This window comes from Giraffa tippelskirchi, chromosome 7 (assembly GCF_054371585.1).
Source record: "Giraffa tippelskirchi isolate mGirTip1 chromosome 7, T2T-mGirTip1v1.2.pri, whole genome shotgun sequence".
NCBI lineage: Eukaryota > Metazoa > Chordata > Mammalia > Artiodactyla > Giraffidae > Giraffa > Giraffa tippelskirchi.
Window position 1 is genome coordinate 15003537 of NC_137281.1, and position 12225 is coordinate 15015761.

The following is a 12225-nucleotide window of genomic DNA, read 5'->3' on the forward strand; positions in this document are numbered from 1 at the left end:
AAAGCTTTTACTGGACAAACTCATTCAGGGCAAAAAGAGACCTGAAGACCCAGAGGCTTGCTTTTATTTACACATAAGGCTCTGACCTCTTTGAAATGCTCCAGCAATGCCTTTAGGGATGAAATCTCGCATTAGTATCCAGCTTGGCAACTCCCTTAATTTGATATCCAAGAGTTTCTTTTTCTTCAGTGGTAAAACTGACACCATCTTAGAGTCCTGGCAGTCTGCTCCTAAGAGGGAGATCTTAAAAGTTCTCATCACAAGAAAACAAAAAATTGTTAACTATGAACAATGATCCATGTTAACTAGACTTATGGTGTTGATCGTTTCACACTGTATAAAAGAATTGAATCATTATGCTGTACCCTTGAAACGGATTAAATGGTATATGTTAATTCTATCTCAATTATAAAAAATAAGAAAATAAACAAATGGATTAAAAAATGGGCACAACACCTGGAAAGCTTACCAAAGATGTACAGATGGCAAATAAGCATGTTCACCGTAATATGTCATTTGTTGTTGTTTAGTAGTTAAGTCATAGCCAATTCTTTTGTGACCTCATGGACTATGTAGCCTGCCAGGCTCCTCTGTCCACAGGATTTTCCAGGCAAGAATACTGGAGTGGGCTGCCATTTCCTCCTCCAGGGGATCTTCCCAACCCAGGGATTAAACCCATGTCTCCTGCACTGGCAGGCGGATTCTTTACTACTGAGCCACTAGGGACATCCATCATATGTCATTAGGGAATTACAAATTAAAATATGGAAACACCACTACACACTTACTATAACGGTCAAATTCCAAAATACTGAAAACATCAAAAGCTGATGAGGAAGTGGAGCACCAGGAACTCTCATTCAATGCTACTGGGAATAGAAAATGCTACAACTATTTTGGAAGACAGTTTGAGGTTTCTTACAAAACTAAACATATTCTTCACATACAATCCAGAAATTGTACTCCTTCATATTTACTCAAAGTAGTTGAAAACACACAAAAATGTGCATGTGAATACATGCTTTAATCCTAACTGTCCGAACTTGGAAGCAACCAAGATGTCCTTCAGTAGGTGAATGGTAAATATACTGCAAAACATCCAGATAATGAAATAGCTCCAAAATCACTGCAGATGGTGACTGCAGCCATGAAATTAAAAGACGCTTACTCCTTGGAAGGAAAGTTATGACCAACCTAGATAGCATATTAAAAAGCAGAGACATTACTTTGCCAACAAAGGTCCGTCTAGTCAAGGCTATGGTTTTTCCGGTAGTCATATATGGATGTGAGAGTTGGATGGTGAAGAAAGCTGAGTGCAGAAGAATTTATGCTTTTGAACTGTGGTGTTGGAGAAGAATCTTGAGAGTCCCTTAGACTGCAAGGAGATCCAACCAGTCCATCCTAAAGGAGATCAGTCCTGGGTGTTCTTTGGAAGGACTGATGTTGAAGCTTAAACTCCAATACTTTGGCCACATGATGCGAAGGGCTGACTCACTGGAAAAGACCCTGATGCTGGGAAAGATTGAGGGCAGGAGGAAAAGGGGACGACAGAGGATGAGATGGTTGGATGGCATCATCGACTTGATGGACATGGGTTAGGGTGGACTCCGGGAGTTGGTGATGGATAGGGAGGCCTGGCGTGCTGTGATTCACGGGGTCACAAAGAGCTGGACACGACTGAGCGACTGAACTGATACAGCACTAAGTAGAAATGGGGCTTCCCAGGTGGTGCTGATGGTAAAGAACCCACCTGCCAATGAGGAGACATAAGAGATGTGGGTCCGATACTTGGGTCGGAAAGATCCCCGGAGAAGGGCATGGCAACCCACTCCAGTATTCTTGCCTGGAGAATCTCATAGACAGGGGAGCCTGGCAGGCTACAGTCCATGGGTTCACAAAGACTTGGGACACAACTGAAGCGACTTAACACAAACAAGTAGAAATGATCTGTCACATCATAAAAAAACACATAGGAACCTTAAAGGCATATTGCTAAATCAAAGAATCCAAGTTTTAAAAGTCATATACTGTAACGATTCCAACTGTGAGGCATTCTGGAAAAGGAAAAACCATGGACACAATAAAAAAATGTTGCCAACGGAGGAGGCAGATAAATAGGGGAAGTACAAAGGATTTTGAAGGCAGTGAATATCCTCTGTATATTGTATTTGTGTATCTACACACACAACACACACATACACACATTAAACTTTGGTATTATATGTATACATTTATTCAGATCAACAGAATGTGCAATACCAACAGTGAACCCTAGGGTAAGCTATGGACTTTAGGTGATTATGATGTGTCAGCTTAGGTTCATCCTTGGTAAAATATATACCATTCTCGTAAAAGATGCTGATAATGGGGCAAGCTATGAATGTGTGGGGCAGTGAGTATATGGGAAATCTCTGTACCTCCCTCTCAAGTTTCCTCTAAAACTTAAACTGCTTTAAAAAATAAAGTTATACAAAATAAAAAAGATTAATAATCAATGTGGTTTGTTTCCATTTTTGGAACTTACCAAAAGAACGGTGTACGTATCCTGGTTACTATCTTCAGCTTCACTAGATGTTGCTGTATTTCCCCCAAAGTAAATAGACTATTCACAGTCCACAAATGTATCATAATTCAAAAACATCCATTTCTTTTAACAGTTAAGGGCTTCCCTGGTGGCTCAGATGGTAAAGAATCTGCCTGCAATGCAGGAGACTGGCTTCGATCTCTGGGTCAGGAAGATTCCCTGGAGAAGGGAATGGCTATCCACTCCAGTATTTAAAAATATCACTTAATTTTAAGTTAATACTGTCAAATTTTAAAATGAGCCTTTTGGCATGTGTGTGATGATGACTGAGTATTAATTTGCCCAGGTTCTCCTTTTATTTTTTTTTCTTCCCTAATTGTGCCCCATGTTAAGATTTGTGAATATAGCAAGGGTAGGAGGCTGCCTCTCAAAATTCAACAACTTACTCAGTATTTCAAGCACACAGGCCACCAGTATGGTCACGGCTCAGATCTACTTCTCAAGACCTCACAACCTAACCATCTTGCTTCCATTTGAGATATGCTCTTTCCTCAATATGAATGGACAATCTCAACTTATTACGAGGGAGCACAAAGTCCTCACTCTCCCTAATCATGGAAATCAGGTAGTTCCAACTTATGGTTGCTACTCCATTCTCGTTACATTAGAAAACTGAAACAGACAGTTCAGATTTTGTTTTCTTTTTTGTTTAACATGACTAAGTGTAGTGGATATTTCCTGGTCTGTTGCTAAGTCCAGGAGTTTCTTCATTAATGGGAAGATCTGAAGGAAAACTTCAATAATTCATCCTTTTATTACCATCACATACATGGAATTCATTAAAGAAGCTAACGAGGAAATTGGGTGACATTAAAAGTATAGAGAATGTAGGCACTGTATCAACTGAAAAGAAAGAAGCTACAGAAAGTAATTATGAAAGCTTCTTCCAGCATTCATAGGGTTTCTCACAACATGAGTATTCTGATGTTTTTTGAGGCTTGCAATGCATGTAAAAGCCTTCTTGCATTTGTAATATTCAAAGGGTTTCTTACAACTATGAGTAGTTTGATGCCTGATGAGTCTTCCATGCAGACCAAAGGTCTTCTCACATTCCTTACATTCATAAGGTCTCTCATCACTGTGAACTCCATAAAGTACAGTAAGTTGATAGTTGTAACTGAAAGCTTTGGAACATTTTTCACACACAAAAGGTGTTTTCACCAGTATGAATTCTCTCACATATAACAAGGTATGAGGCAGTGTGAAAGGCCTTCCCATATTCCTTACAATAGCAGGGTTTCTCACCAGTATGAATCCTCTGTGATGCCCTGAAAGGGCTGAACTGACACTAAAGGAATTACCATACATGTTACATTTATAAGATTTCTCACCAGTATGAATACTATGATGTTGATTAAGTCTCTCACACCTTCTAAAGACCTTCGCACATCTCTTCCATTCATAGAGTCTTCTTACCAGCATGAATTCTCAGGTGTGGTTTAAAGTTTGAAATGTACATAAAAGAGTTCCCACATTTGACACATTCAAAGGGTTTTGCACCACTACGAATTCTATGCTGCAATCTGAGTTCAAGCATCACTAAAGGCCTTGCCACATTCCTTACATATACAGGATTTCTCACTAGTATGAACTCTTCCATGTTGAGCAAGGTTTGAGGCACGACAAAAAGCCTTCCCACATTCTTCATAGGGTTTCTCACCACCATGAATGATCTGATGCAGAAAAAGAGATGAATGTTTCCCAGATACAAACGTTTTTTTATCGCTGATTATTTTATAACTTGAATCCAAATCTAAAATAAATGAAAAAACAAAAATATTATCATTCCATGGTAAGAAAAATGTAATGTTCTATAGTATAATTAATAGAAATTTTCAAACCTTCCCCAGTAAAGATGGGTGAGAGAACAGCTGTAAAATTTGAAATACTGAAAGGCGAGCTCAAAAACAATGATTTTATGGAGTGAAGTGCTGGTTAAACAACCAGCTCTACACAGACACCTCTATTTTGTAGTGTTTACCAGTGTTTACAGTGTTAATACTCCTACCATGGCCAATATCAATGTATTAATATAATTCGGTGAACACAGAGTTAGGAAGAGATGTGTATAGTTGGCCCTGGCATGACATTACTGCCTAGCTCTAACACACCATTCCCACATTAAATGTAGGTATATACAAATGTATAAATAAGAAAAGATGAATGTCTATGCCTGGTAACATTCTGTATCTGATATTCTGCAATTATGATGCCCTAAAAGTCACAAATGTCTCCCCCACTGTAGTTCATTCCCTCTTATGCACAGCCATGTCTTCTTTTCAGATGATACTGAGCTGTTATTTACTTAACTCCTCTTGAGATTTCACATCACCAACCCATTTTATCCGTTTTATTCCTTCTTATCTTTGTAAAGGTCTAGTCCAGCTTTCCCTTTTAACCCAGGCCAACCATTCTTCTCATCCCCAGAAGAGTATGTCAATGAGTTTTTGTCGGGACCGGCCGACTCAGGCTGCCCCCCACAAGTTTTCAGACATGCCTCAGGTTTAAACACCACTTTAACAGAATGCTGACTCTTTGGAGCAAAACAGGTGGACCTGAATTACATAAAGTTGTCAATAGCAAAAATAGCAAGAACTATAAGAAAAAGAACTGGAACAAGGGGACTGCAGGATAATAGTCTATATTTTATACAAAGCAATAGCTTGAACAAAATCACAAGTGCCAAATTACATGACTCAAGACAAAAAGTATCATCTTGTAACTACAGTCTGTTTTGTGTACAAAATTGAAATAATCTATACAACATTTCCAGAATACAGGAACAAGATATATTAATAACATAAAAAAAAAAAACTATGAGCCCTTCCATGTAGAAATGGAAATGTCCTCTACATAATAAATACTAGGACAATATGGAAATTAAAAAACTGAAATGGGAAAATTCTATCAGGACTTCCCTGGTGGTCCAGAGGTTAAGAATCTGCCTGCCAATGCAGGGTTTGATCCCTGGTCTGGTAAGATGCCACATGCCTCAGGGCAACCAAGCCCATGTGCCACAACTACTGAGCTTGTGCTCTAGAGCCCATGTTCTGCAACAAGAGAAACCTGCAATGAGAAGCCCATGCACTGCAACTAGAGAGTAGCCCCCACTCACTGCAACTAGAGAAAGTCCATGGGCAGCAACGAAGACATAGCACAGCCAAAAATAAATAAAAAATTTTTTAAATCCTATCAAATCACAATAGAAAAAAAAACTGCTTTTCATAATCATGTCCATTCATTACAAACATTGAGGGAATTCAGAGACTTAAGTATTTATTTCAGTAAAAATGAAAGAAAAATTTGGAGAGTTCCTTGGTGGCTTAGTGGTTAGGATACCATGGTCTGGGTTCAATCCTTGGTTGGGGAACTGGGATCCTGTAAGTCATGCAGTGTGGCAAAAAAAAAGAAAAAGAAAAGGAGAGAGGGAGGGAGGAAGGAAAGAAGGAAGAAAAATATTTTAGAATCAACAAATAATGTAGGATCCAATATTTAGGAAATAAACAGTAAACTATTGGAAACTTAAAGATAAAAAGAGATTGTGATGAATTGGGAAACAAAATAGCATTAATTAATAAACTGAAGAGCTGGTGCTTAGAAATATCACAAAGTAAAATATTGAAAGTGTTAGTCACTCAGTTGGGTTCAACTCTTTGTGACCCCTTGGACTGAGACCCACCAGGTTCCTCTGTCCATGCCACGCTCTAGGCAAGAATAGTAGAGTGGGTAGCCATTCCCTTCTCCAGGAGATCTTCCTGACCCAGGGATCGAACTTGGGTCTGCTGCATTGCAGGCAGATACTTTACTGTCTGAGCCACCACAGTTGCCCAAACCAATCAAAAATTATAAAAAGAAATAATGAAAATTAAAAGAGGAAAATCAAAAATATAAAGGAATTTATTTAAATTTCAAGAGGAATTTCCTGGCAGTTCAGTGCTTAGGACTTGGTGCTTTCACTGCTGAGGGCCTGGGTTCAACCCCTGATCAGGGAACTAAGATTCCCCACAACTCACACAGTGCTGCCAAAAAAACAAAACAAACAAAAAAAACCCCCAAAGAAAGCAAAAAAATAAAATAAATTACAGGAGTACTATATAATGATATCAATTCAGTTCAGTCGCTCAGTCGTGTCCGACTCTTTGTGATCCCATGAATCGCAGCACACCAGGCCTCCCTGTCCATTACCAACTCCCGGAGTTTACCCAAACCCATGTCCCTCGAGTCGGTGATGCCATCCAACCATCTCATCCTCTGTCGTCCCCTTCTCCTCCTGCCCCCAATCCTTCCCAGCATTAGGGTCTTTTCCAGTGAGTCAACTCTTCGCATGAGGTGGCCAAAGTATTGGAGTTTCAGCTTCAACATCAGTCCTACCAATGAACACCCAGGACTGATCTCCTTTAGGATGGACTGGTTGTATCTCCTTGCAGTCCAAGGGACTCTCAAAAGTCACTGAATGCTAATGAATAGACATATTCATTATGATTGATCATAGAAGAGAAAGCTAAACAGATTTATTGCCTATATTGTAATGGCTGAATATACAGCTCCAAAGTATGGATATAGGATAGTAGGACAAAGGCAAAATTCAAGAAGGGCACTGGAAGAGCAAGCCTAGAAATCTTAAGCCAAAAAAGAGGGAAGCACTAAAAGGTTTATAGTCATGTGACTGGACAAAACTATGAAAATAGTACCATTAAAACGATTAGGGTTTGAAGACAGGATTTGAAGATAGAAATATAAATTAAAGACAAATACTAACGGATTTACTCAGGCAACTAGTTAAGTAAATTATAGTGGGAGCTGGTTAAATACTCTCTGTGAGACTGTTACTTAGTGTGGTGTGCAGTTGGGTAAGAAGCTTGGATGTGAAGTGATGGGAGCAAGGATCTTTAAAGTAGAATTTTAGAAAATCAGCTGGAAGCCATGAAGACTAGAACTTGCCCTGACATCTCATGTTCTCCAAGACTCTAGCTTTGACAATGGGGGAATTCTGCAGAAGCTGGCACCTTTCTTCATGGAGCTAGAGACTTGATATGTCCCAAGATGTATAGCAGCTGCAAGAGGAGGTCTAGCAAAGACAGGAGAAAGTAGGTTCAGCTTTCGACTCAAGCCAATGTAATTAGCCAGTTGTTGAGTGAAAAAATGTATGACAGTAAGACAATGTCCTGGCCTGCATTCATTTCAAACATAAGATATAGTTTCTGCTTCTTTTTTATCTTGTCAATCTCTAGTGGTCTGGCTTAATTCCGAATTCTGCAGAAAAAGGAATTCAGAGAAATATTTCATGTTAGTTATGTTAACATGAGAAAACCCTACCAAGAGAGCAGCCAGTAGTGCCTTGTTACAATGTAAAGGCAACTCCCCAAGGTTTACAGAAGATGGAAGACCAAAAGCAACACTGTCTGTTCAGGAATTAAACAAAAACTATGACAACTATAGCATAAAAGTTATGTAAGAGAATGGAACCGGACTATTATAAGTGAAAGTGAAGTCGCTCAGTTGTGTCTGGCTCTTTGCGACCCCATGGACTGTAGTCTGCCAGGCTCCTCCATCCATGGGATTTTCCAGGCAAGAGTACTGGGGTGGATTGCCATTGTCTTCTCCCCTTATACATCCTGGCTCCTCCCTTACCTCTTTGGGCAAATTCCTCAGAGCTATCTGAGAGGCTGTATCCTAGGCTATTGCTATTGTTTAATCGCTCAGTTGTGTCTGACTCTTTGTGATCCCACGGACTATAACCCGCTAGGCTCCTCTGTCCATGGGATTTCCCAGGCAATACTGGAGTGGGTTGCCATTTCCTTCTCTAGTGGATCTTCCTGACCCAGGGATTGAACCCGGGTCTCTAGTGTCTCCTGTATTGACGGGTGGATTCTTTACCACTGAGTCACCAGAAAAGCCCCATCCTAGGCTATATTCCTCAATAATAAAATTCTCAACATTTTGGTTGTACATTTTTGTGGGGGGGGGGGGAGGGGCTTCCCTGATACCTCTGTTGGTAAAAAATCCGCCTGCAATGCAGAAGACCCTGGTTCAATTCCTGGGTCAGGAAGATCCACTGGAGAAGGGATAGGCTACCCACTCCAGTATTCTTGAGCTTCCCTTGTGGCTAAGCTGGTAAAGAATCTGCCTGCAGCGCGGGAGACCTGGACTCAATCCTTGGGTTAGGAAGATCCCCAGAAGAAGGGAAAGGCTACCCACTACAGTATTCTGGCCTGGAGAATTCCATGGACTGTATCATCCCTGGGGTCGCAAAGAGTTGCACATGACTGAGCAACTTTCACTTCATTTTATTTTTTTTAGTTGAAACTAAAAGATATTTTTAACTACTAAAATGAGACTGATCTTTTAAAAATGTTTAAAGAAACTTTTATTATCCAATGAAGACATTGAGTTTACCCAAGATTTCATCTAGGAGCAGGGGAAAAGACACTCATCCATAGGAATACTACAAGTGCAATTATGGGAGAAAATAAAGTTCCTCTCTCTTTTGTTTTATAAAGTCCTATTAATTTCAACTTTCTGATTACACTGCCCACAAAAATAATCAATAAATAATCTATAATAGAAATTGAAAAGAATTTTGTTTGAGCCACACTGAAAACAATATCCTGGAAGACAGCTTCACAGATAACTTGGAGGAACTGCTCTAGAGAAGCGTGGTTTTCAGCACAGTCTTATATCTTGTCAGCACAAAGAAGACCAAACAAGTCAGGGATACATCCCTTTAAGGTTCAACAAAACAAAACAGATCAGCATGTTCACAGCGAGTGAGTAAGGCCTTGGCACCAAGGAAGGGAGTCTTATCGAAGGAGCTGGTACATTGGCATCTCAGGAAGAGAGGCATTTAATCTTTATCTTTAAAATGGACATTCTTTACTTACGGTCTTTGAACCTTTTCCCTTAATAACTGAAGCAGATGTGCAGTGTACATTTGATAGGCCACAGACAGCCTATTTTAGTTAGCATAGAATTTGAGTTAAATCATGTATAAGCAAGAATGATTTCCCCATACCTCAATATGTGAAAATCTCTTTCAATATACTCCTACAATTCTGTCTCAGAAATAATGTTTACCTTGCCTCTCCTTTTCCAGTGTTGCTTGTGCCTATAATTATTCATCCAACTACTATAGCTCCACATTCCTGAGGGCACACACTTTAGACACTGATCATCAAAAACCTAACATCTAGTAACACAAAGATCCACAAACACACTGCTCATAGAAAGCAGGAGCCAGAAGTGTTGGCTTATCAAAACCATCCCCAAAATAACATATAATGGGGCTACAAGAGAAGAAAAATCTTATTACCTCTAGCCAACTTAGGGTCATACATGGGTCTCTTTCACAAAAAAGATTAACAGGACAAAACAATTTATTAACTTGTGTGTACCTGTCATATGGGAAAACCTTAACAACAGCAATTCAAAGTGTGGCTTAGAACTCCATATTATGTGGTATCTTCAACAAAGAACATAAATTTATTGAGAAATGACAGGATAAAGAAAAGCAGTCTTGAGCTTCCAAGGGTGGCAAATTGTGGGAGGAAACTTAATGGAGTAAAATTTATTTGCACATTCTTCTGGTGCTGTCTATGGGCTAAGAGTCTAGAGTTACCTCCTGTAAAGGAGAATTTATATTCTGCCTTTGGACAGAAATGGGTGAGGGTGGAGAGAGTTTTTCCTGCATTTGATGGTTCTAAATTGCCCTCAACTGGAAAACTGTTTTTATGTCAAAAAGGGATACGTTAGAGTGACATACTATGGTTTACCTTCAAGGCACAGTCTTCACAGATACACATAATCTCAGGCACCTCACAAGGAAGTAGCTGTAGGGGAGCAAATTTTGCCACCCAAAATATGTCTCTGGCATGAGGGTTAATTTTGGTTGATTATATTTAAGAAAAAGAAGACTCAGGAAGTTTTCCTTTTTACCTCCCCCTGCACGGGGTGCAGAAGATGCAGGTTTGATCCCTGGGTCAGGAAGATCCCCTGGAGTAGGAAATTGCAACCCACTCCAGTATTCTTGCCTGAAAAATTCCATGAACAGAGGAGCCTGGCAGGCTACAGTTCATGGAGTCGAAAAGAGTTGGATGCCACTGAGTATGCACGCGTGAGTTTAGATAAAGGGCTGTTTTCAGAAAAGAGCGATCCAGAGATCTACAAAGAACACAGGTTAAGTGAGGTCAGGAAACTCTTGGCAGGGCCTAGAGATGAGTCCACTACCTGTGCCATTGTCTCTGAGTAACTCAGCAAACATTTGCTTACCAAACGTTTGCTTTTCCATCTCTGGCTGAATTGCCTTCCTCCTCTTTGAATTCCCAAACCACAACTCCCAACATCCTCTTTTGTTTTTAGCTATTTTGGCAAGTAACTCAGTTTTCCTGGATCTCTCCCAAGTGTACATGTTATTAAAGTTTTGTCTGATTTTATTCTGCTAACCTGTCTCATGTCAACTTAATTCTTAGATTGTAAGCAGATAGGGTAGTGGGTCACTGGAGAAAGAGAACCCGGAATGCTTTTCCTGACGTATGCGTATATGTACTAAATTGCTTCAGTTGTGTCCAACTCTTTTTGACCCTATAGATTGTAGCCCAGCAGCCTCCTCTGTCCTTGGGATTCTCCAGGGAAGAATTCAGAGAAGCCATTTTGGCCCAGCCTTTTTTTTGAATGTGTCGGGGCTTAGTACCTGGTATTTTTGTTGGGGCATGCTTCTCTCTAGTTGTGGTACGGGGCCTCTAGAGTGTGCAGGCTCAGTAGTTGCAGCACATGGATTTAGATGCTCTGTAGCATATGGTACATAAGTTCCCTGACCAGGGATGGAACTTAGGTCCCCTGCATTGGCAGGTGGATTCTAAACCACTGGACCACCAGGGAAGTCCTGGCCTAAGCCATTTTGTGATCTCCTTGCCGTTAAACAGACTCAGTAATAAATGATCTTAAGGGAACAAAGGAATGTAGGAACAGAGAAAAGGCAGTCAAACAATAGTGCAGTGATAAAACAAAGTCCTATTTCCTCTTCAAGGGATATACAGAGTAACATATCTCTGAGTTCTGCAGAAACTAAGGCCCCACCACCTGAGGTGGAGGACAGAAAAATGATGTTGACTTTTTCAGACTTTAGTCAACTAAAGCTAGGATTCTAGAATTATCCCAGTTCAATGTTGAATTCTCCTCTGCTCAAGCCCCTTCATGAATATGCATGTACCCTTAACTTAAAACTTCCCCAATTTCTCTATTTGGGGAGACACTGCTTTGGGAAAGATCCCAGTGTTCTACTTAAATGCTGCAGGTAATAATTCCTCCTTCTCCCGATCTTTCGCCTAGTTGTGTCTTTTGGCTCAACATCAAAAGAGGGAAACCCAGTTTTCAAGTAACAAGACCAGATAGAAGAACTTGGAAGCTTAAGAGGAAAATTCCTTCCTCTTCAACACTACCAGACACTCCTAAACCTGGTTTCACAGTGCAGCATAATAGCATGCGAACTTTGTCAAATGCAAGTTTGTGCCCAACCCATAGTGAAGCCAAACAAATCAAGAGATTGGAACAGAGAATGGTCTACTGCAGGGTCAAGCAAGTAGAGGTTTCCCTGGTAGCTCAGCTGGTAAAGAATCTGCCTGCAAAGCAGGAGACTCTGGTTCAAT

At 40.2% G+C, this 12225-nt stretch overlaps 1 protein-coding gene across 2 annotated transcripts in view; it reads right to left on the reverse strand.

Moving 5' to 3' along the window:
• The window catches only part of LOC145515674 (uncharacterized), a 189202-nt gene that overhangs the window by 28738 nt on the left and 148239 nt on the right, over nt 1-12225 (reverse strand). Inside the window, exon 1 of one of the 2 annotated variants that reach the window (XM_081516711.1) lies at nt 470-528. In XM_081516711.1, coding sequence (XP_081372837.1) covers nt 470-497 — 28 coding nt within the window. In that variant the 5' untranslated portion in view covers nt 498-528. Of the gene's footprint in view, nt 1-469 lie in introns of those variants that run through there. The other variant, XM_081516712.1, reaches the window with a different exon arrangement.